The sequence below is a fragment of the Phalaenopsis equestris genome, unplaced genomic scaffold, assembly GCF_001263595.1.
Source record: "Phalaenopsis equestris unplaced genomic scaffold, ASM126359v1 Scaffold000320, whole genome shotgun sequence".
Lineage (NCBI taxonomy): Eukaryota > Viridiplantae > Streptophyta > Magnoliopsida > Asparagales > Orchidaceae > Phalaenopsis > Phalaenopsis equestris.
This window is the reverse complement of record NW_018164762.1, coordinates 63,359-88,244: the sequence shown is the minus strand read 5'-3', so window position 1 is coordinate 88,244 and position 24,886 is coordinate 63,359. Positions and strand designations below refer to the sequence as shown.

At 34.0% G+C, this 24,886-nt stretch overlaps 2 protein-coding genes across 2 annotated transcripts in view; one reads left to right on the top strand and one right to left on the bottom strand.

Annotated features, from left to right (window-relative positions):
- The window catches only part of LOC110025654 (protein MICRORCHIDIA 7-like), a 34,461-nt gene extending 25,225 nt beyond the window's left edge, over positions 1-9,236 (top strand). The window contains 10 exon segments of the mRNA XM_020726241.1: positions 2,979-3,140; positions 3,240-3,335; positions 3,425-3,476; positions 3,565-3,676; positions 3,761-3,831; positions 4,828-5,258; positions 6,338-6,435; positions 6,515-6,590; positions 8,128-8,265; positions 8,672-9,236. Coding sequence (XP_020581900.1) covers positions 2,979-3,140; positions 3,240-3,335; positions 3,425-3,476; positions 3,565-3,676; positions 3,761-3,831; positions 4,828-5,258; positions 6,338-6,435; positions 6,515-6,590; positions 8,128-8,265; positions 8,672-8,725 — 1,290 coding nt within the window. The 3' untranslated portion in view covers positions 8,726-9,236.
- Positions 9,237-11,486: 2,250 nt separating this feature from the next.
- Positions 11,487-24,884, bottom strand: LOC110025655 (SWI/SNF complex subunit SWI3A). The gene is made up of 7 exons (XM_020726242.1): positions 24,618-24,884; positions 23,981-24,507; positions 15,254-15,739; positions 15,003-15,169; positions 14,851-14,897; positions 12,326-12,480; positions 11,487-11,702 (listed from the first exon to the last, which is right to left on the bottom strand). Exons 1-7 carry the CDS (start codon positions 24,694-24,696, stop codon positions 11,487-11,489), a joined length of 1,677 nt encoding a protein of 558 aa, XP_020581901.1. The 5' UTR covers positions 24,697-24,884.
- Positions 24,885-24,886: the final 2 nt, after the last annotated feature.

Genomic DNA, 24,886 nt, shown 5'->3' with positions numbered 1-24,886 from the left:
GAACAATTAACTGTGTGTACACAAGGAGGAAGAAAAATCTTTAGCAGGTGGAAGACAACCTGCAAGGGCAGAACTGTTCAAATAAAAAATTGGGTCCACATTCACCTAAAATTTTGAGTAAAGAGGAGTTCAGTACTTATGAGCTATCCCCATTCTCTTTTGATGCTGGTGACGTGGAAAGTTGCATTTTATATCCATTTCAAGAGTATGTAATTTAAGAGAAGTTGTCCTCATCCTATAAAGCATTTGTTTCTAACATTGGTAGTTTGCAGAGTCCTAAATCTATTCATGAGTTCTTGAAAATCCAAAATGGTGGAAAGCAATTGAAGAAGAAATACAAGTACTAAATCTTAATGGTACATGGATTCTTACTAAACTTCCTCGTGATACGAAGACGATTGGGTGCAAATAGGTGTTCAAGATCAATTAAAAAGTTGATGGGGGGTATTAAGAGATTCAAAGTCAAAAGCTTACTCAAGTTTATGTGATCGACTATCATGAGACCTTCGCATCAGTTGTTAAATTTAAAACTATCAGAGTTCTTCTTTCAGTAACAATGAACAAAGAACTGGGATTACATCAACTTAATATAAAAGTGCTTTATTGAATGGGGATCTAGAAGAAGAAGCGTATATGGAGATACCATTAGGACTTGAGAATAATTTCAACAAACACCTAATATGCAAACTCCAGATGTCTCTTTATGAGATTAAGCAATCACCGAGGGTGTGATTTAAAACGTCTGCTAAAATTATGAGATCTAACGAGTATTTTCAAAGTCAAGTTGATCATATTCTATTTGTAATACACTCTTGGGAAGGTAAGATTGCTGCACTGATTGTATATGTGGATGATATAATTATTACGATTAATGAAGAAAGAGAGATTCCTAAGATTAAAATGCTTGACAAGAAGTTTGAAATCAAGGACCTAGGAATCATGAGAGATTTTTAGGCATGGAGGTAACAAGGTCCAAGAAAGTCATCGTTATATCTTAGAGGAAATACATCCTAAATCTACTAAAAGAAATATGGATGATTGGATGTAAGCATGTTGATACTCCAATGGATCCCACAAGTCAAATGGGGAGGAAAAATCTTATTTGTGGATAAGTAAGATGTCAAATATTGGTAGGAAAACTCATTTACCTGTCAAATATGAGACCATATATTGCACTCTATGTCAGTATTGTGAGCCAACACTTGTACATCTCAAATGAAGAGCATTTCGAAATGGTATTTCGAATTCTTAGGTTTCTCAGAAAACTCATGGTTATGGATAATTATGTAGCTAAGTTACATCCTGACGCACCAACAAGTTGTTGTCTTCACCAAAGCTCTTTTTTTAAGCACCTTCTTAGAGCTCAATATTAAGCTTGGTCTCTACAATATCTGCGATCCAGCTTGAGGTGGAGCGTGAAAATCTTGTAAAAGATTTGATTGGGACAACTTAGGAAATCTTTGATTTGTTTACTCCCTTCCTATTTTATGTTATTTTATTTTTTATTTCAGAATTATTTCCTTTCCTAAATTAGGTTAGATATATTTGGTAAGTTTGTAAAATTGGAGACATTGTTTCCCTATATTTATGTACCCTACATGTGAATAATATAATCAAGAAGAGAATTATTTCCCTCCAAACCCATTTTCTACAAAATTTGATCTAGATAGCTTGCCCTTGTTACTTGGATCCTATTAGCTTAGTCTAATTGGAATCATCTTGGGTGTAATCAATGTTTTAAAAGACAGAAGCATAAAGTGAGCCATTTTACTTGCCAGGAGGGGGGGTGTAAGTAGCATCAGTGCATGTTTTAATAATTTATTAATATAAAAATATAATTTAAATATTAGTTATAAGAAGAGAATTTAAATAAGTTTCAATGTCCATAATCATATCGTTGATATTATACTCAAAATCCAATTGACACAAACACAGAAGGTAAGATCGAATTAGATGTTGAAATGGAACATTACTAATTATGTGTTTCGAATCATTATTCCTTATTTTTATTCCTTTTATTTGCTCATTTTTGCAAAATATATCAAGTCATTGTTCTTGAAGCTTCTCATCCTCTAGCCTTCTTCTCTAGTTGAAACAGCCTAATCAATTGTAGTTTCAGATTGAGGTATTAGAAATTCAAATTCTGGAACCAACTTCACTTCATTCAAGCAATCATATTTGACCCTTTAGTACATCACACTTAATTGTTTTTTATTTTGCTGCTTAAACATTTACGATATAATAGAAATGACAAGTTTTAACAAAAGAAATTGGAGTCATCAACACGTCTAATTAATTATTTCTAGCTAAGATTAAGAGAGTAATCTTGGAATTTTTGTTTTTACTTAAATAATAGGAAGTTTATTTTAGTAGTGTAGCGCTGACGTTAATCTATTAGAAAATTTGTGCTTTCTCCTGCTTTTTGTCTTCAATCCTCCTATTTTTGAAATTGATTTGAGCAATCATAATCAAGAAGAGACGTCTTCACAAGGCCTTTTTTAAAGGTGAATCCAATCTAAAGCTCCATGATATAATGATATTTCTTTAAAGTTATATTCTAAATTTGAGTTTATTATCAAAATGAATGCAATGAGATAAAATATTTTCCAAATTTAGTAAGCCATGATGATCCTCAACCAAAGATAATGGTTTATACTAATTAAATCAAGTCTTGATCCGTTGTAGCATTCAGATAGAAATATCTATGAACAACTGATTTCACCATTTTCTTTTAAGCAATTTCTCATCATTACCTTATTACATCAATAGCGTTGAAATTGGACGTTTTCCTATGTTGTTTTATAATGTCTTGTTTCAAAATTTTCCGTGTTTCCTATGCGTTTCTTTCATATTCTCTTAATTAGATAAAAGTCACCAATGCTTGACTTCTGAACTTATTCAAATTGCATGATTTGTGTTTAATTTTGCTATATTTTCATTCTTTTTCTAATTTTTTTGTTTTTCTTTTTAACGTGTAGAGTTATGCCTCAATTCTTTACCTCAGGCTACCAAGTGGTTTTAGAATGATTCTGCGTGGCGAGGAGATTGAGCACCACAACATTGTGAATGACATGATGCTAAAACAGGAAGTCACTTACCGTCCAAATCCTGGCACTGACAGGGTTCCTAAGGATCCAAATGTGAGACAGTAGAAGTTTTATTTTCTTTGCCTATATTAAAACGACTCTTAGTATTCCTATTGATCTAAAATTTGTCTCTTTTTTGCATGAATGCTTTAGCTCGTTGCTGTTGTGACAATTGGTTTTGTAAAAGATGCAAAGCATCACATTGATGTTCAAGGATTTAATGTCTACCACAAAAATAGGCTGATAAAGGTACAGATGTCCCTTCCACAGTGAAATCTCTCCCTACCTTTCTGCACTTATAATTAGTGCCTTACCGGTCTCCTCTTGTTCTTAAAAAGCCTTTTTGGAGAGTATGGAATGCTGCTGGTAGTGACGGCCGAGGTGTGATAGGTACTTTTTTTTATATACTTTTTTTTCTTTTTTTTTTCTTTTTCACTACTATTCTGCGTCAAGCTTCAGAGATGATGATAATCCGTAGGTGTTTTGGAGGCCAATTTTGTGGAGCCGGCTCATGATAAGCAGGGCTTTGAACGCACTACTGTTCTTTCAAGACTTGAATCACGTTTGATTCTGATGCAGAAAAATTACTGGTTTGTTATTATAATGTATTTTACATTTTATAAGTTACTGTGAATATTAATTCTGTTGAATTTTTTTCCTTAATTTGGATTCAGGTCAACCAACTGTCATAAAGTCGGCTATGCTCCTAGAACCAGTAAAAGAAATGTTGACTCGGATGACAATGGTATGAAAATGTATTGCAGTTGTATCTATACAAATATGAAAAAAAAGTGGGGCATTTAAATGCATACCAGCCAATTCCTATGAATTTACATTTTTAACTCCTAAATTCTACTTTTTACATTTATACTGCCCAAATCATTCATATCACATCATAAATACCACTATTTTAATTTTTAAAAATTGAAGTATACCTTTTATACCTTTTCATGCATAGGCAAGGTGGTATATATGTAAAAATTGAAGTTTAGGTGTTAGATATGTAAATACATAGGATTGAGTGGTAGAGGTGTAAATATTTAAAAAAAAGACTTTCTAATTTATTTCATTGTAGCTTTTGTGGAGTACTTCATTATTGCGGCATTTACAAACATACCATCCAATTCTTATGTATTTGTATATCTAACACTTTTTTTTTACATTTATTCCACCTAAATCTTTCATATTCCATAAAAAAATACCGCTATTTTATTCTTATGTATGTGGCGTATTCCGGCTTGTTGGTTGGCATCCACAGTATAAGACCTCTTAGGTCGGGGGTTCGAATCCCCTCTAGCACAGTTGAACTTAAGGAGGTGGTACATGAGGCCTAGCGCATGGGAAAGCCGTATTTGGGCCTCTGTCAAATACCGATTTCCTTTAATATATATATATGTGTGTGTGTGTGTGTGTGTGTGTGGTGCGCGAGCCCTGGCTCATTGGTAACGGCCTTGGTGTAAGACCCTCAGGTTGATGTGCGTGCGTGCGTCCGTGCGTCCGTCCGTGCGTGCGTCCGTCTCCGTCCGTGCGTGCGTGCGTGCGTGCGTGCATCCGTGCGTGCGTCCGTGCGAATGTCCGTGCGTGCGTCCGTGCGTGAAGTTTAGTTGCTGGATACATAAATACATAAGAATTGAGTGGTATGTAAATTTTCCTCCGCTCTTTTGGCAGGCTTTTTCTTTTGTTTGGTTCCTTAAGTTAGTACCCCATTTCTCTCAATTTTTTACGGTTCGCTTTGCAATAGATAGCTCTCCTGAAGTTCCTCGCCCACATTCCAAGAAGGTTGTGTATGCCAACAAAACGTCCAGTGATTCAAAAAAATATCAGTACTCAGGCAAGTTTCTTTCAAATGTGAGCAAAAAGGGGAAAAACATCTCAACTACTGAATTACATAAGGCTGGAATCACAACACCTTTAAAGGAAAATGGAACCAGCAGTGAGAAGTTTGGCAAAAGTAAAGGATCTTCTCATCATATAAGACCCCATGAATTGTCTTATGAACATAATGAGAGCAGTTCTGCGAGTGAAAATATTTCATCTGTTCCAAATGTTTCCCCTGCAAGAAAATTATCTGATAAAGAGAGCAGTTGTCCAGAATTGTTGAATACATCTCCAGGTTCTTTGAAGCATAGTGGCGGAGGCATTGATGGCATCACTACCAGATCACAGACAAAGGTAATCACTAATCAGCTTGTTTAATGGAGTATTTTTTTACTGTTTAGATGCAAATATTGTCCAGATTCTTAATTCGTTGTAGCAAATCAGGGAGTCAACTTTGAAGAAATAAGTATTTAATTTTTGTATATAATTAATTTTTTACACCCTATTATCAGTTTTTTGGCTCCCATTTGTATTTTTTTTATGTGTTATTATTGGGCTTGTGACCTTCGGAATGTTTTTTGCCAAATATTTTAGGGAAATTTACATATGTAGCTCACAATTGTTCTGTATTTACATATCTTGCACCTAAAATTCCATATCTACATAACTTTGGTGCTTTAAAGCTATGAACAAAAAGGTATAATTTTACTTTTAAAAAGTGGTAATAGCATGATTTTTTATGTGATATTAAAGATTGGATTCATTGAGTGCCGCCTGTAAATATGAAAGTTTGTGTGTGAGATATGTAAATATGTCAGAATTGCGTGCTATACTTGTAAATGCCCCAATATTTTATTTTCCTATTTACAGATCCAGTCTGTTCAGTTCCTTTTAACCCCATAATTCTGTCCCTCTAAATTATATTGAGTTTTTTTTTTTCTTCTGCCAATCCATGCCTCTTTTTTGTTCTGTTTGCTCTTGCCACTTCTACATGCTTTGAATTGGAGCATTTTTTTTTCTTTTTGATCGGGGCATTTATATACATACCACCCAATTCCTATGTACTTAAATCTGTAACACCTAAACTTTATATTTTATATTTATACCACCCAAGTTTTTCACATCACATCAAAAGTACCACTAATTTGACTTCAAAAAAATGAAATACATCTTTTTAATGCATAGGTAAGGTGGTCTGTATGTAAAAATTGAAGTTTAATTGTTGGATATGTAAATACATAGGAATTGAGTGGTATGTATGAAAATATTCCATTTTTATTTCATCTGTGTTCTTCCCCTTGATTTGATCTTTTGCTTCATTTTCTCTATATTCATACTCTGAGTATCATTAAAGCATTTTATAAATTTATAGCGTGCACACTACAACCTTTATGTTGCGAAAACATCATCTTGCATCACTACATGAATTGCAGGCAGCGTCAATAATGCCCAAGGAAGGTGCTCCTGCTCCAGTGGTAAATCAGTCAAAGATGAAGCAATTAGAAGATGAAAATTATGCTTTGAAGCAAAGGTATTTACTGAAGCAAAGGAAGGCATCTTTTTTACTTTTAACATACGGTGGTAATTGCTTCTTTATCTGAGTGTTGCAGGTTAAAGACAATTGAGGAGTCAATGTTACTTGAGCTGCAGCATGAAAGAAATAAAATCAAAACACTGGTTGACCAGGTAAGGGTACATAACACCCAATTCCTATGTATTTACATATTTAACACCTAAACTTTGCATCTTGCATTTATACCACCCAAATATTATTTATCACATCAAAAATGCCACCATTTTAACTTTTAAAAAGTGAAATACACTTTTCAATGCTTGAAAAAGGTGGTATGTATGTAAAAAATTAAGTTGCATATGTAAATAGATAATAATTGGGTGATATGTATGTAAATCTTCCTTTTTTATTTGTATAGATGTTAGCTATCACTTCCTAATCCGCGTTTCATTCTAAAGTACCACATCATGCTTTTCTTCTTAGGACACTGTTACAAAGTGCCCAACTTTTGTTTGCGGTTGTTGCTGATCAAATTTTGATCAAAACTCTAAAACATAATTTCTATATGGAACTTGATTTGAACCAATTCTTCTCAGTGTCCTAAAGAAAGATTTGAGATGAGGGAGAGATTGGAGGGGCCTTGAAAAATAAAGGATATAATGGGAAAGTAATGTTTGGTAGGTGATGGGGGAGAGATTAGCGGGCATTGTGAGTCTTGAAAAATGAAGGACAGTGAGATTGTGTTGAAAGAGTTGAATTAACTTTCTTTGGTATTTTTTAAATGATTTTTTTTTTCCTTTGGATAGGTTATTTAATAATTTGATTACTAACTAGCATCGTGCATCATATGGGTATTTTATATAATATATAGTGAAACATAAAACCCTTAATTGTGGTGGAACTTCAAAATGTATGAATTTGTTAAAAATGGAATTCAATAAACAGAAGAAAATGAATTTTATGTTAGCATGTTCACATATTTTTTTTAATTGAATGAATAAATAACTTCTTCAAACTCTTTATTATCATGAAGATATATTGTAATTGTGCAAACGGATTTAATAGTTTCTTATGAACTATTAAGTCTGTTTGATTGCCATAACTGTCATGAAGGTTTTCAGAATACTAGGATTAAAAAAGTGGTATACTGAAAATGCAATGACAATAATGAAAAACTTTAGAAGCAATTAAGTGAACTAAAAATTTAGAAGATGGGGGTGAAGAAACTTAAAATAAGAAACTTAAAAACCACTAGATATGAGATAGTTCACTCCTTGAAATTCCCTGTTGCCATTCCTTCATCTCGATCTGCAATTTTGTTGATGATTAGCAATTTCTCGTTCACACTGAGTAAATCTAAGAATAGCATGAAAATGTTTAAAGAAAGTTGAAAAGGTGAGTATGTTTAAGAGAGGAGAAGAACCGAATTGAGGAGTTAATTAGATGCTAGACCACCAATTTTTTTAAAGCATCACACTTAGAACTTTAGTTTACATCCATGACAAGGAGAATTTTACTACGAAAGCAATTCTTTACATCAAAACTGTAAAATTCTCCTTTTGATGGTAAATTAAAAACTGTTTGGTGAGGAACTGGTTACGCATGTTTGCGGTGACTGATTAGCACCTTAAGTTTTATTACAGAATGAAATTTATACCCGAATCTGTATTTTTAAGGTAACTTCAAACTGAATAGTTGTCTATGTACCAGCTGGAAGAGAAAGAGAAGAAGCTTGAAGAAGCAAACAAGGAGCAGGACAGGAAGCTTTAGTCGACATTTTTCGACATTTTTTCGGAAGAAAGGTCCAGGAGAGATGAAGAAGAGGCATCATTAAAGAAGAAGCTAAAGGTGATGATTATGCTTTGCTTCATTGCTTTGTCTTAGCTTTCCTACGGGAAATGAATGCAGAACTCTCTCTCTGTCTCTCTGTCCAGCTTCTAATACCTTGTCTAATAACTCCAATCCTTTGCTCTAACTTCTCAATATTGTGATTTTATAATGCAAGGAAAAAAAAAATTGGTCAGATATTGATTACATTTCTTGTCACTATTAGTTTCAAATTCATTTGGTTCAGGAGATGAGTGCAATTTAAGTTTTGCTTTGGATATATATATATATATATATATATATTGCACTCATCTCAAATCAAATCTAGCAGCAATGTCATATATGCCAAACAAATTTTGGTCAGAATATTGTAACCTAAATCTTTTCTATTGTCTAATCTGTTTATTTACCTTTTCCAATATCAAAGGATGCTCAGGATGAAATACATGCCTTGCTAGAGAAGTTGGCCTCAGCCAAGTAATAATTCTAGTTGTATTTGAAGGCTGGAGTAGAGAAAAATTTGAAGGCCCATTGATTGGAGTTCTGAGCTCTCCAGGAGAAAACAGCTCATCCCTCTCAGGGCCTCGTCCGAAAGATTCTGACACATCTTTGGTACTATCTGCACTAATTTCCTTTTGATTATTTTGTTTCCTTCACTAATTTTTGACCTTTGTAATTATGCTATTTCTGTGGCAGAAATCCCTAACCCTCTCTTCTTTAACCCCCATACCAAATTTCTGTAGGCATAGTTTAGGAGATCCTCTTCATTGGTCCGAGCTTTTCATTCTTTATTGTTAGCTGCTAGTCTAGAAAGAGAGAGATAGTGGGTGTGTGTCTGTCATTGTAAACACTTTGTTCTGAGGGTATCATCTCCCATGCTAGTATTGTAATTACTAAGAATTATTTAATTATTTCCTCTTTTTTTCTTTTTAACTGCTTCATTTGATGTCAAACTAAAATAAACAACGATATTGCTCTGAAGTCGTCTGAAATCATGTTGATTGCAGTGGTTCATTTTCAGAATTTTATTTTCAGAATTTTTTTTTTTAATTATGGGGAAACAATTGTTTACGATTGGATGTACGTGTTCATGAATTTGTCTTAATAGTAAAATTTTATACTACGCACAGGTGGTCAGAGCATTCAGTATTGTTTTGAGAAAATAAAATTTCCTTTTGCTTATTTATTTGAAAGATTTACAAAAAAACATCGCTCAATTCTCATGTATTTATATATTTAATACTCACATTTTAATTGCTCATTGTATGCCATCTTATTGTGTGGTATAACAGGCTGAATAGATTTGGAAAATTAATAAATTTTTTATTTTTTGAAAATTTAGAGTACTAAAAAGTAATGCTAAATTGATTTACAGGAATTTTTGGAACATCAAAGCTGTGCCCGAAATAAACTATGAATTGTCACTAGGTGAGGGCAAATGAGTGGGGCTAACCGACATGATTGGCATTTGATGCCCCTTGATAAACATAGGATTGTGATAAAAATGTTACGCATGCAGTCGCTCCTCTTAAATTCGATTTTATTAAACTGAATTAAATTATTGGTCATCACTTTATTGTCACCATTGCATTTAAATGATGCAACAATATTTATTTTTAGCGGATTTTTATAAATATTTTAAGGTCATCTAAACCTATATTACTGGATGAAAATCATGATAAAGTTTGAAGTTTAAATGTTTACTTGATTTCTAACATATTTGTTGGCTCGACTCTTTCAAAAAAAGTGATGTTTCTTTGGCAGTCTCCTTAAAATATTTGTAAACAATTTTTCTTATTAGAGATACATGACATCCTAAACATTACTATTCATACATCTATACACCTACAACTGACATACTTATGAGTGTCATGATCAAATCATTACGAATTATGAAAAACATGAGTTTGAGGTATCTGAGAAATTTAAAAATGGATGAAAAAGTTGGCTACATTCCTAAAAAGCAATGTTTCGAGTGCTATGTTTGTAAAAAGGAGTTTTTAGTATTTTTGTTTAAATTAAAACATTGTGGGCATAAATACCTTTTAAAATTTTCAAATTTTTTTTCAGAAATTGTTCCTTTTTTTTTTTAAGAAAAAAGAATTTGACACAAAAAGAAAGGATGGAGAATAGCACAGCCTTTAGAAAGCCCTTACATGATAAATTATTTGATTAATAGCCTTTATTTGTTTTCACTGCCAACCAACATAATGATTATGGAACAATTAGGGGTACCTCAGAATGGATACTCGAAAATTTATCATGGAACAATTAGGGGTACCTCAGAATGGATACTCGTTGGCTCTTCCAGATGGGAACCTCAGGAATCACTCCCACCCAATTACATTGCGTCTCCAATAGCTAGCTGATTCCCACATCTGAAGCCATCCAATCATTTAAAATTTTAGCTTGAAACTGCACATATTGTTGAATCTTTTTGGGATTTTGGACCCCGTATCATCTGTGGAAGCGACTGGTTTTAGAAAGGGTGAGAGATAAATTTTCGTTGATTCTCATTAGAGATCTTTATGCTTCCCTCTAATCTCGCCTCCAACTCGGCAGTCCGCTCTCTGAACTTCAAATCAACAATTTCTAGTGATAGATGATCATCTCCTCTGATCTAACAAAGGAGGATTATCAAAGGGTTCAAGCCTTGGGGACACCTCCATCTTCTTCTATCACTCTCTCTATACCAGTCTCTCCAAGGTTGTATGAACCCATAAATGATACGGGAACGGGACTAACATTCCAAAAGAATTCAACACATTTGTTTACTCACAGAATGTAATATCCAACAAGCAATACTTCAGCCCCACCTTCTCAACATTTAAAGGCATTAAAAAAAACTTCTTTAGATGAATATGATATATCGATAGATATCATGCAATTCTTATGTATTTACATATCTTAAAGCTTAAATTTTTATACTTATAATACTTTGGTGTCATTGGCCATACATGAAAAGGTGCATTTCACTTTGTAAAAATAAATATTTGTGATATTTTTGATGTGATATTAAAGATTTTTAGTATCATGCAAGTAAATATGAAAGCTTTTAAAGTGTTAGATTATACAAATACATAAAAATTATCCGGTGCACATGCAAATGGCAATTAATTAAAATTAATATTGAAATCAATTTGATGGTTATAATATACATCTGAATTCAAATTTTGATAAAAACATTTCATTGTGAAGCAATTAATATCATAAAAATAGAATATATATAAAGTAAAACTTACTCAAAAATTGGACCCCCGAGTGGAGAAGCTATGGATTAAGGGCTTTGGGAAACCTTGGTCGCCCCATCGAAGAGTTCCGGAATGAAATAATTTCTGGAGCAGATTCATCCATTCTTCAACTATCAATGATTTCATCTGCTGCACGTAGCTTAACTCTTTCTCCATTATCGCCTCTGCCTCCATCAAATACTTCATCTTGTACTGCAGTTTCTTCAGCTATGAAACCCAATAAAATTATATTTTACTTGTATGTTTCTCTTCAAAATCTATATATATATATATATATATATATATATATCCTTTTTTTAAATTACTGTATTCGTTGGAAGTCTCCCTTTCACATTATTATATGATGAACATTTTTTTCTTGCAGATTGCATGTAAATCATGATATTTTGTTGTAGGTTTCGCAGCAAACATCATTGGCCTTGTATCGATGCAAATCAAAATCAAGTGATTTAACATTTTTAAAATAGAGAGATTCACATACATATCTATGCAGATTACACTCAATTCTCTAACTTTAATTTTTTACATATATACCATCTTACCAATGCAAGAAAAGGCATATTTCACATTTTAAAAGTTGGTAATGTTATTTTTTATGTGTTATGAAAAACTGAATGGTATAAATGTAAAAGGTAAAATTTAGTTGTTATATATGATAAAAAATGGATGTTATGTATGTAAATGCCCCAAAAATATAATAGAAATATCACTGTCAGTATTTGAAGCCCATCTTAAAGAGAATTGAATTAGAATATCCAGACCAATTTTTTTTTTCACTTGAGAAAATAAGATCCCTATGGCCAATTTAGAAACATATGATAGAAACATACCTGCGCTTGAATTATGGATGCCATAAGTAGTTCCATCTCCCTCTCCTCTTGATCGGCTCCAAGCTTTGCTCTAGCAGCCGCTGCAGCCATAGATGTTGCAATGGCTGCTCTGACTTGAAAGGTTCTCGCACCAAAGCTCTTTTCGGGGACACGAGCTTAAGAGATAATAGAGACAGAAATAATAATAATAATAAAAGTTAGTTATGATATATAAATACATAAATATTTGGAACTCCTATGTATTTACATATCTAACACCAAAATTCTGTTTTTATTATACAACCCCAATCTTTCATATCACATCCAAAAACAACCATTTTAACTTTTAAAATATGTACAATTTTTCATGCAAAGGTAAGGCGGTATGTATGTAAAAATTGAAGTTTAGGTGTTAGATGTTAGACATGTAAATAGGAATTGAGTGGCATATATATATATATATATATATATCTTCCAAAATATAATTTATAATCAACTAGATTATAGCATGGAGCACTTGAAATAAAATACGCTACAAATCTACTTGTATTAAATGATAGCATGAACTCAAATAGCAATTACATACTTTCACATCATTACCAGAAAAAAAATAAATAAAAAGATTGATTGCAAGTTAAGCGAAACACCAACTAAACAAAGTTAAAATTTGAGCAGAAGAAGAAAGAACACAAGTTGACTTGGACAATATCAACAATTGGTTGGGAGCTAATCTATCTCATGGCTGTCTTGACATCCAAAAATCCATCCAAGCACAAATAAAAGAAAATTTCAAGCATCTGGAGTTCTCAGGCATCCAAAATCAAATCACAAAAAAGGGATTCTCCATCAAACAAAAAAAAAAATTTAAGAAAATACATGAAAAAATATAAAACAAAGGTTATGTTGATGCTGCTTATGTGACATCACCAATATATGAAAGATCGACTTTAGGATATTGCAAGCTATTGGGAGAAATTTGCTAACATGGAGAAGCTAGAAACAATCTGTTGTCTCAAGATCAAGTGATAGATCTAAATTCAAAAAAATTTCTCAAGATATCTAAACTCCTATTGATTAAAATTAAACAATAAGATTCAAAAATTAAATTAAAATGACCCATAGGATATAATATGATAAAAAGCCTCGCATCAACTTTGCTCACAATCTAATACAACATGATCAAACAAAATGTAAAAATTAATAGGCTTTTCATAAAAGAGAAATTACAAAGTTAACTTGTATTCCATATTTACCAAGAAATCTTACAACCCTGAATTCAAAAACTATCTTAAGCAATTTTAAAATATTAAATCTCTACCAACTAGTTTCAAGGGGAGTAATTAAAGTACTAAGATTGCTTAGTGAGAACTGAAAGGAGACAACAAATTTATATGCTAAATAAGGGAAAACATGTCCCATTAATTCATATGCTTAACATAAAAAAGTTTGGGATAATAATTTTAATTCTTAAATTCATTATAATAATAATTTTCAAGTATTTGCTAGGTTGTTTTGCATATAAATACCCATTAGGGGAATGAATAAATCAGCTTTTCAACCACCTCTTTCTAAGGATAGCATAAGAATGGGTTTCTTCAACAAAGACAAGTAACGCACTGAAAATATTGTTGCAGACCAAAAATAATAGACGGATTATAAATTTTTAAGTCTCTTGCTGTTCAATTATGCCTTAATGGGTAGATTGATCCATAAAATATTAGACAGTAAATGATAGTCGTTGGCTATCATTGAAGATTAATACTGCATATCATGCCCATATTGGATTGCTTGAAATCAAATAATCGTTGACTACAGTTTTTGGTTGAATTCTTCTTAATAGAACACCCCCTTTATAAATGTGTCCTTTTTATATGCATGCTCAAGCTAAATATGTATGATATGAAATATTCATGAAGGATAATGGCATTCACCTTTTCCATCTTTGTAAGTGATCTTTTAATATTTGGACAAATATTCATATTTTTATTATTACTGTTGCGCCGGATAGCATGATGGATTTATTTTTTAATATTTTTGAGGAGCAAATATATTAATTCTCAAGTTAAAAACAGCCAGTTATGTATCATCTTTGATGTAATCAAGATCATTTGAAATGTCAGAACTAATAAAGCTTTTAACGATATTTATTGGAATGATAAATCTCTATAGTTTGATATCCTCTCTCGGTAATTCTTCTGGGCAGTTCATGGTAATTAAAACAGACTAAGAGATCAAGACACATATAGAGACCATAGGTATGAAAGATAGCTTGGCAGGTTCAGCCAGGACTTGCTCATAGACTAGTTCCTTTCCTATTAATATGGGTACGGTATTTACCCATCTTTCTCATAAATAAAAAAAATAACATCACAGGTAGTGAAAAATATGATATTTACCCATCTTTTAATAGACTAATCTAGTAATATTAGCATAGTGATTCTTATTAACAAACATAATGATTCTTATTCACAGGAAAACAAGAAAATATATCGTTACTAAAGTCCCAATAAACTCAAAAAAAAGAGAATAAATTCATCAATTGCTACCTGCTTGCTTATTTCCCTTGGCATCCCCATCTTCAACCTTGATATCACTGAAAAAAAAATACAGAAAAAGGTGAACAACACAGCTGGAATACTTTTTATTGGAAATATCAGTTAAAAGAAATAACTAATAATTAGTATATAAATATACCAACCTCTTGAATTCATTTTTAAAAGGAGATGAAACAGGTATAGAAAATTTATCTCGATTAGTTTCGAACACCAACCTAGCAGATGGATTCTCTTGGCCCAACGCCCTGATAGCAGCATCCACTGCAACAGCAGCAACATATGGGCCACAAACTGTAGACAATGATGCTACCTAACATAGAAAAGGTATGATAAGAAGGAAATAAATCAATAAACGTGAGCCAGAAAACATGAACTATGACAAAACAAATCATACCTGTTTCATAAATGAGTCTGGAGTATCAGTGAACGGTGGAAAGCATCTTCTCTTCAAAGGATGGCCCTGGAAAGCAATCTCTGCACCCTCTGTCTCAACAGGTCTGTCACCATTTGCTTCTGTCAACACTGGGGGATTGTCATTTAAAACCTGCAAGCTAGACTTGTACTCCTCTAATGGTGTTATTAAGTTTGTACTGCTAGATTTTGCGCTGATAGTTCCCAACATATGCTCGCCAAAAGGCAGATGTATAAGCCTAGAAATACAATCAAGTTTATTCTTAGTTCGAACATGTTGAGCAATAAGATCCCAGTCATCTCCATGCTTCAAAACAGCTTCAAGAAGAAGCAGAGTCTCTGTGTCAGTCCACACTGGAGATGATTGATCTTTTACATCGGCATGGTCATTTGGGGGCGTCAAATGTACATCAGTTTTTCCATTTATTGTTTCATTAGTCCGGCATTTTGAGCACATTGCAATACCGCCCTGGTAATAGCAACAGATTGAACAAAATAACTTATGATCAACGTCAAAAATCAACAACAAATTAAAACAAGAATAAATAAACTCAAACACATATTAATAGAAAAAGTAAACTTGATAGTAGAAATGTTTTCATTATCAATTCCACATATATTTACGGTAACAGATCAGGTAATTGTATTCCTCAATTTTTCTATGGGGTTTGGTTGTGTGCGAGGGAAAAATAGGTTTATAATAAAAAATAAATAAAAGTAACTGCAATATTATTGATACCTGACTTAACCCAAACAAAAATAATATTATTGCTGAAATCAACTAAAGGTTACAGCCAAAGGACTCAAGAATAAAGACAAAAAAAAAACACAACACAGACTTAAACTATGGCTTAGGTCGAGGATGGTGGATGTAAAGGGTATGGATGGCTGAAGAACTGCAGTCTGCAGGGCAGCAAGTTGGGGATTGGGGAACTAGATTGAAGAGGCAGCTGGAGGACGGTTGGCTACTAGATAACAGCAGGGGAGGGATGAAGGTTGACGGTGAGAATCTAATAGGGAAGGGTGAGGCTCGTCAGTTGGAACTCCCACAGAGCAGTTAGCCTGTGGGTGACGGATGGAGGAATTGTGGTTGAAGGGAAACCACCCAGCAGGTTAAAGGACAGTTGTAAATAGGAGGGATGGCGGCAACAAAAAAGAGGTCGCGGGAGGAGAAAGTGAATCACCATCTCGGAGAGAGATACAACCAGAAGACCACTCGTCCTCAGATAAAGTCCGAGGAGGGAAAACAGAAGACTTTGGCTGCTGTCATGATTAAAAACACAGCAAAACTGAAAAAATAAAATACAAAAATCAATTATATAAGCCCTAGATAGTTAAGGGAGGGGCCCCACTCCAATTGGCTGATGGTTCACTAGCTTGGAGGGTTGGCCAGCCCATCAGAATGCTGGATCGGTGCAGTCCAGGAGCGGGACACGACTCACGCGTCCGCTACTTGGCGTTTCCGAGCCCGCTAAGTTGACAGCCGCGGCAGTCTCCCCTGTTTGGGGGAATTTTGATCCCATACGTCAAAGCTTTTGTCTCCTCATAGTAGTCAGATCGACCTCGTTGAAGGTAACAAGAATGCTACAAGCTCCCAACACGTCAATTTTGTCGGCGTTGTCATCCCAAAGCACAGTCATCCACCTTTGGTACAACTTGAGCTAGAGCACTATATCATCGTAGATTCCAACAAGTCAAATCCTGAGCAAATAAATTTATAGTATTCATCTCTCACTCCTCATACTCAACTGCATTTATCCAATAAACAAGCCTGTCAACAAGAATCAACTCTGGAATGACATCAATGGAAGATTGGGCCACACTGAAGCATAACCACTTAAAAAATGTATCTTTTAATTCTTGGAAAGATAATTGATCCCGCTGTAGAATGTTCTTGTTCCCAAATATCCTAAGGCAATTTCCAACGCAGTGGTTCATCCATCATGTCTGATTATTTGTCGGTGGGTATACTATTAAACTGATTCTAACACCCAAATGACTTCATATAGACTTCTAGAAGTAGCGCAGAAGAGTCTCATCTTTGACATGTTGTAACTCACTCAGTAGGGGCAACTCAAGAAGTAGACTATATATCTCTCATCTAAGATTTTCATGTATCTGGTATCGGTTCCTTGAACTTAAGACTGACTTGCCACCAATGTTAGTTCTGTTGGAGTGTCTCCCATGGGCTAAACTTGAATTACGTGTTTTCTCCCTCGAAAGTTGGAATCTGGTGCTCTTCCTTTGCGTCCTCATATTCTACTATGTCATTGTCTATTTTTTCAACTGTTTCCTGATCAGTGAAAGAAATTATTCTCTTGGTTGGGCAATCTAATTCAATATGCTCAAATTTGTGGCACTTGAAATACTTCCTAACTGTAGCAAATTTGAGAATGCAGATTGGTTCCACCTATTCTCCACTTTGAACTAGCGCTTCTCAAGTGAGGTCAACTTGGATATTCCGTTGGGTGCGCTCGAGTTGAATCCACTCGTAGGACAAAACCAAATTTCATAACCGGGGGCTTCGTGCACTAATGACCATTGGACATTACAAGCAACTTCCATCAAGCAAATTATGCAAATTATAGAGGCAATTCCATAAATTTATGAGGCGTGTTGTTATATTTGTTATCCATGAAGTTGTTAGAAGACCCCACCCGTAAATTATTTATAACGATGACCCCTGATTGCATGGTCAATTATTTACCTTATTTTTATGATAGCAAGGACGCTTGAATTCCTTCATTTCTCGTTGGACTATTTGTATTCGTTTTCCATAAGGTTAATTTGGCTTCTGTTTTGGATGTTACTTCTTTTTCTTGAAGACACTATTACTCCTCCTTTGGATGTTTGTTTTTTTATCGTACATTTTGTTATTTGCCTTTCCAAGTTCATTTATGATTGTTGTTTTAATAGAGAATGTTGTGATACTATTTGATTAAGTGATTCTTATGTGTTACCTAAATAGAGCACTTACTTAAAATGGATCACAAAGTGAGAGACGCAGAAGAAGAATTGCAGCTGCGGTGTGTTTGATATATGAGTGCAACTCATACGTAGATCGATCTTTTTGTATGACATTATCTTACATTGGTGATAAATGAGTTGGTAAGTTGCTTATAGGTAGGGGTGTAAATGAACCGAACACGAACGAACAAAGCTCGTGTTCGTGTTCAGTTTGATTTGTTTGAAACATGTTTCAAATGTTCGAATTGTTCGAATTAATTGAATTGTTTGAAATCTCACAAATTTATTTGTATTGTTGTATTGTTTGAATTGTTTGAAATCTTTCAAAAGTTTAAACCTATATGAAATTAATGCTTAAACTTGTATGAATCACAACACAAATGCAAAATAGCCGAAACATATCTCACAATAAAACTATAATATTATATCTCATCCATAAAAAATTCAAATCCACGAGTAATATGCAAGATTTCAGTCTAAAAAAATTAGGCTTCACTCAAAGAAACTAAATAAATTTAAAAGAAATATAAGAAAGTTTAAACTAAGAGACGAACCTGAAGATAAACATGAAATTATAAAATTTAATATAAGCAAAGAGGCGAACCTGAAGATCAAATTATAATTCATAAGATTTAATTTTTTAAAATATGATAACTTTTTAGAGTATATAATTATTTTTTAAATATGATAAATTATATATATATATATATATTAAATTATTTTATATTTCAAACAATAACAATTCGAACACGATCGAACAAATGATTGTTCCTGTTTGGTTCGTTTATAAACTGAACGAAAAAAAAAAATAATTGTGTTCGTCTCGTTTGCTTATCGAACGAATCGAACACGAACTCTCTGACGAGCCGAACACGAACTGTCATCGAACAACGAGCTTTTTTGACAGCCCTACTTATAGGACACCCAACAAGATTCAAAATGTTTCGTATGTCACAGTCTGTATTTATTAATCTCTTAGACAAATTACACAGGAATCATGAACTTCAAAGCTCCTCCATAATGACTTCCAGAGAAGGGTTAACAATAACTATCTATATTTTATCACAAAATGAATTTATGAGAATAACAATTGAGTGATTTCAACACTCATCAAAGACAATCAGCAAATACATTTTAGTTGAGTTGAATTCCCTTATCAGTTTATCATCCAAATTTATCTAGCCAGATGAGCTAATATTTGAGAGGACACATATAGAGATTGCATATGACTAGCGTGATATGCCGACATCCTTTTCCGAAGCAACTGCAAATTGTGGTGGCCACAATGACTCTCCACAACTATATTCGATGACAACCTTCATGCAATATTGTTTTACAGACAGGAGTAGAATTACCTAAGAGTTACACCCAGAATGTTGAAGATATTGGAGAAATGATTGAATTGAGAGAGTAGATTATAGACGTCATCGTTGGTTGATGAATAGACCAATTGTATTGTTTTTCTTCTTGCTACTTTATTTGTGATGGGTGGTGAAAGCTTTTATCATTTATTATATTAATCTTTTGTCTAATCATCTATATTTTGAATCTAAATTTTATTTCTCGCTCTTTTGCATGTATTACCTCCCACCTGAATGGTCGAGGCAATCGTGGATATAATATGTTAAATAAATATTTATTGCATGTCTATTTTTTGTTTTTTGAAGGTCAGTGATGGCCTATATGTCGCTATTGGTTCGTTGCATATGTGAAATCCCAATAAAAACAACTAATTTCCTCTCATTTTTTCAATGTTAGGGTTTTTTAGGCTCTTCTAAATGACTTTTTTTTGTGATATGCATATGTGACACATACGAGCTCAACATTACGTGTTTTGAAGGCAATAAAATACACTTTTTTATAAGGTCTGTTGTCTTTTTGTAGCGACAAATTCGTTAATTTCTGCTATGTTCTCTAAGACCTGATGGTTTAGTAAAACTTGCATTGGTTAATTATAATATTTTTTTCGCTCGCATTGCTAAGAATTTGTGCTCTGTTGTTTTAAACCTTCAGAAAAAATGAACTCTGGTACCTCCAGTGCATTGTACTGCTACTGTAGGTGGGCTATCATACTCCATGTTTACTTCGTGACAACCACATAACTACGAGAAATAATTTTACAGATGTACGAGAAGACAAGAAAGTTGTGACTTCTTTAGGTGAGAAGATGGGTTTGAGGAATCGACAGCTGATAATGATCGGGCGTGACGAATTTCATTGGAGGATGACTTATCTTGTGACACAAGCCAAGTGCATTTTAAAAACAATGTTATCATATTATTAATTTTTATTTTAATAATCATTTTATTTTGATGGTCATGTTACAGTTATGTGAGGTGTCTACTTTGATTTTGTAATGCTCAAATTTGATGTTTGCTTTCAAGTATGAAATGTGCTTAGTATGAAAATTTATGTTATAAACATCATTATAGTACGAGGGTAGAAATGTCATTTTTTCAGAAACAACTACAACACATCTGTTTTAAAATTGCAAAAAACAAACAGACTACACCTGCGTAGCAGCTTTTTAATAAGCTGCAACTGTCCTAAACAGACCCTTAGAGAACCTTTAGTGAATCTATGAATTTTAATCAATAAGCCCCTCCAAAACATTCATAGAATACCCAAATGTAATAAATATCTTAAATAATGAAGACAATACCCCAAGAGCTTAGAAAAATTGATATGGATGGTGGGTCAACCAAAACTGACCAGCCTAATAATGATGTACCTATTAATGTAAACAATCATGTGATGTGAGATTTGTCTAAGTAGAGCCTACAAATCAACATTGAATATGAGATAATTCTCTCTCTCGAATCTTAAGAGTTTCATTATCTTAAGTAACTTTCAAACCCTTCTTTCCTTAGAATTGGTTTTGTTTGCTTTTGTTGGCATGAATATAAAGTAAGAAGGTTTTAGTTTAGCTTGCCATTTGGCTCCACTCCTTAGTTTAATGCACCCATTAAAGTCAATCTCAATTTTTGTTCTTCTTTATTTTCATTTTCCAATTGAAGTGTGGAAATATTTAGGATATTTAGGAGTTTCTTGGCTTACCAAACTTTGTAATATTATTTTAAAAACTAAAAAGATGCCTAAGGAGTGGAGGAAGAGTATGTTGGTCCCTATTTTTAAGAATAAAGGGGATGCACAAGAGTGTGCAAATTATAGAGGAATTAAGTTGATGTGTCATAATTTAAAATTAAGGGAGAGAGTAATTGAACATAGGTTAAGATGTATTACAAAGATTTCTCATAATCAATTTGGTTTTATGCTGGGCAGGTCTACCATGGAAACTATACATTTATTGAGAGGTTTGGTGGAGAAGTTCAGAGATAATAAGGAGGATCTACATTTGATTTTTATTGATTTAGAAAAAGCTTATGATAAGGTTCCAAGAAATGTCCTTTGGAGCGTTCTTGAGAAGAAAGGTGTTGATATGACTTATATTCTAGTCATTAAAGATATCTATATTAGAGCTGTTACTTGTGTTCAAACTGAAGGAGGATTAACCAAATATTTTCCTATTTTTGTTGGATTACATCAGGGTTCGACTTTAAGCTCATATCTTTTTGCTTTAGTTATGGATGGTCTTACTGGACATTTACAGGAGGATGTACCTTGGTGTATGCTTTTTGCTTATGATATTCTTCTTGTGGATAAGTCAAGAGAAAAAACCCAGGAAAAACTTGAATTATGGAGGTCTACATTGGAGTTTAAAGGCCTTCATTTGAGTAGAACTAAAACTGAATACATAGAATGTAATTTTAGTAGTCGTAGATCTAGTGACAGAAGTGTAACTTTGGGCGATCAAATTATTAAAAGGTGTGAACGATTTAGATATCTCGGGTCTGTTGTTCAAAGCGATGGTTGTTATCTCGGGTCTGTTGTTCAAAGCGATGGTGATATAGACGGGGATGTTAATAGTAGAATTCAAGTTGGTTGGTTGAAATGGAGGAATGCTTCTGGCCTTTTGTGTGATAAAAAAGTACTGTTTAGACTAAAAAGAAAATTTTTATAAGACAGTGATGAGACCTACAATGCTCTATGGCGCTGAATGTTGGCCTTTAAAAGAGAGCATAATACTAAGTGAAGTGTTGCCAAGATGAGAATGATTAGGTGGATGAGTGGCTTTACACTTAGAGACAAAATGCAAAATGAATATATTCGTGATAGGGTTGGTGTAGCTCCAGTGACGAACAAAATTAGAGAAAGTCGTCTTAGATGGTTTAGTCGCATTAAATATCGACCATCTAATGATCCGATTAGGAGAGTAGATGTTTTAGATTTGACTTATCTTAAGAAAGGCAGAGGTAGACCTAGAAAGACTTGGGCTTATTATAAAAAAATTGATCTTAATTTATTAGACCTAGGAAGACTTGGGCTTATTGTATAAAAAATGATCTTAATTTATTAGAACTAAATGAAAATATGACACTAAATAGGATGCAATGGAGGAAAAAGATTCATGTAGCCGACCCCACGTATGGAGATTAAGGATTTGGTAGTTGTTTATTTTCATTTTCGGGTGGAGAGAAGTGAGATTAAGTAATGTCATCGCCACCTTCTTAAGATGATCATTGTGATTTAGAGAGAAGTGAGATTTGTTGATCTTGTTGTCGTCTTAAGATGGAGTGATCCAAAACAAGCATTGGCTTCCATTTATTGACTTCCAAAGTATACAACATCATTATCCCAAAATTAAGCTTACAAAGATTGTGATTAGTGCCTTTTGTAGTTCAACAAAAAGACTAAAATATTGGATAAAGGGTTGGAGCAAAAAAATTTTACTACTTCAAATGTCACGTTGTTTTACTCCAATAAATATGGCATTGATCACGAATCATTTAACTTATAAATTATGACAAAATTAATTGTTCTATCCACTTTTGTGATTTTCTAGAACCACAAAGAGTTGGTCATCCTAATCAAGTTCAAGAGATCTAGAACTCTGATGATGATAAGGTATGTACTCAAGCTTTAGATAAAACTATAGAGTTTCTGGTAGGGTAAGATGTAACTCCAATCTAACATACATATTCCAAATTGTTTTTTATTGTATTCCTTAAGTTGAAAAATTTTTAACCAGAAAATATGAGTTCAAATTGGAGTTAGCCCTAGAATAAGACCTCTTGCTATTTTGTTGTTGGCCAAAAGATACACATGAGAATATAATTTTCTTTGGGATACATTAAAATCACATGTATGGTTATTTCTCTTGATTGGTCTTGTTGCATATCCAACCCTCTCTGGATCTAACGATGGTCATACAGCGAACCACTTGATAGTGAAATTCCATCCATATTCTATGAGCATGTATCTTGCTGCTTAGAACTATCCCATAAATAATTGAAATGACATAAATAAGGTATGATGAATTGCCATAAACAAACCAGTAGTTTGCCATCATTCATTGTCTTCGGCTTTTAGTGGAGATTACGTATGAATAAGAATGTCTAGAGCCATACATGATCGTTCAGAAATATAAATCCTAAATCACAAGCAAACACAAGATTGGTGTTCTATACGGTAATCATATTTCGCAGATATTTTGTCTTCCCGTTTCATTCTCCTTTCCACTTAACCAGGAACAGTCCTCTTATTACTATGTTATAATACATTGAATTAGATTATGGCTATTTTAAGGCCAATCAGTTCAAATGGATTTCTATTCATACAAATCAAACCTACAAATTTCATACGACAAATGAACAGAACATAGAATAAGAAAATCAGAACGTACGTTGAATGATTCATTCAATCCAGAACGATGGCGATCTCCACATAACCCGCATATAAGGCCATTAGCAGGCTTCCATTCCCCAAAAGCATCGGAATACGAAGTAAGGGGCGGCAGCCTGAAGCCGCTCTCTCCTCCAATCTGCGTTGCGTCAGCCAAAGAAGAGGAGGTAGAGGACGAAACAGGCCCCGTAGGCACCACCTTCAATCCAGCTGCAGGGCCAATCTCCACCACTACAACCGGCCCACCATCTTCCTCTGTCCGCTGCTTCCCGTTAGACACACTAAAATTGATCAACCCCCATTTCTCAATGAAAAGGAAAACTTTCCGGAGAGTGCCAACGTCACCGACAAGACACTTGCGAACCTCCGTGAAAGTGACACGTCTAGATGGATCCTCGCGGTACTTGTTAATAATGAAATCCCGGTACTCCTTATAAACCCTAGGGCTCCGCGAGTAAGATCCACCGTCGAAAAACTCCGGCAGCGATCTCCTCTCTATCTCGTGGATCTCGTCCCACTTAAACCAGCCTGCGTTCCAATCGATACCATATGAAAATGATAACCCTAATAACTCTTTAGTATTAAACGAGAATAACAGAGAAAGAAGAAGTAAGAATAGCGAGGTTCGTATAACAAACTGGAAGAGATCGGTATGGTGTGGAGTTCTCGTTCACGAAACCTCCTGGTTGAAAGATCGGCATCGACGCATTGCGTCATCTCTCTCTGTCTCTCTCGCTCTCTATCTCTCTGCGAATGGGTTGGGGATGGAGCCGCGGAAGAGAAGAAGAAAATCCTAGTCGGGTTGAAGACGTAGCCGATGAAGAGAAGCGGAATACTGAAAAGCCCTGCCCGCCGGTCGGCGGCTACCGTGATTCGTATCTACTGAAAGCTGAAATTTGGTTAAATA

Coding starts and splice junctions, on each gene's coding strand:
- LOC110025655 (XM_020726242.1), bottom strand. CDS start 24,696: ATGACGCAATGCGTCGATGCCGATCTTTCAACCAGGAGGTTTCGTGAA. Junction 24,508..24,617: donor CACCATACCGATCTCTTCCA/GTTTGTTATACG, acceptor ATTGGAACGCAG/GCTGGTTTAAGTGGGACGAG. Junction 12,481..14,850: donor CAAGGGAAATAAGCAAGCAG/GTAGCAATTGAT, acceptor TTATCTCTTAAG/CTCGTGTCCCCGAAAAGAGC.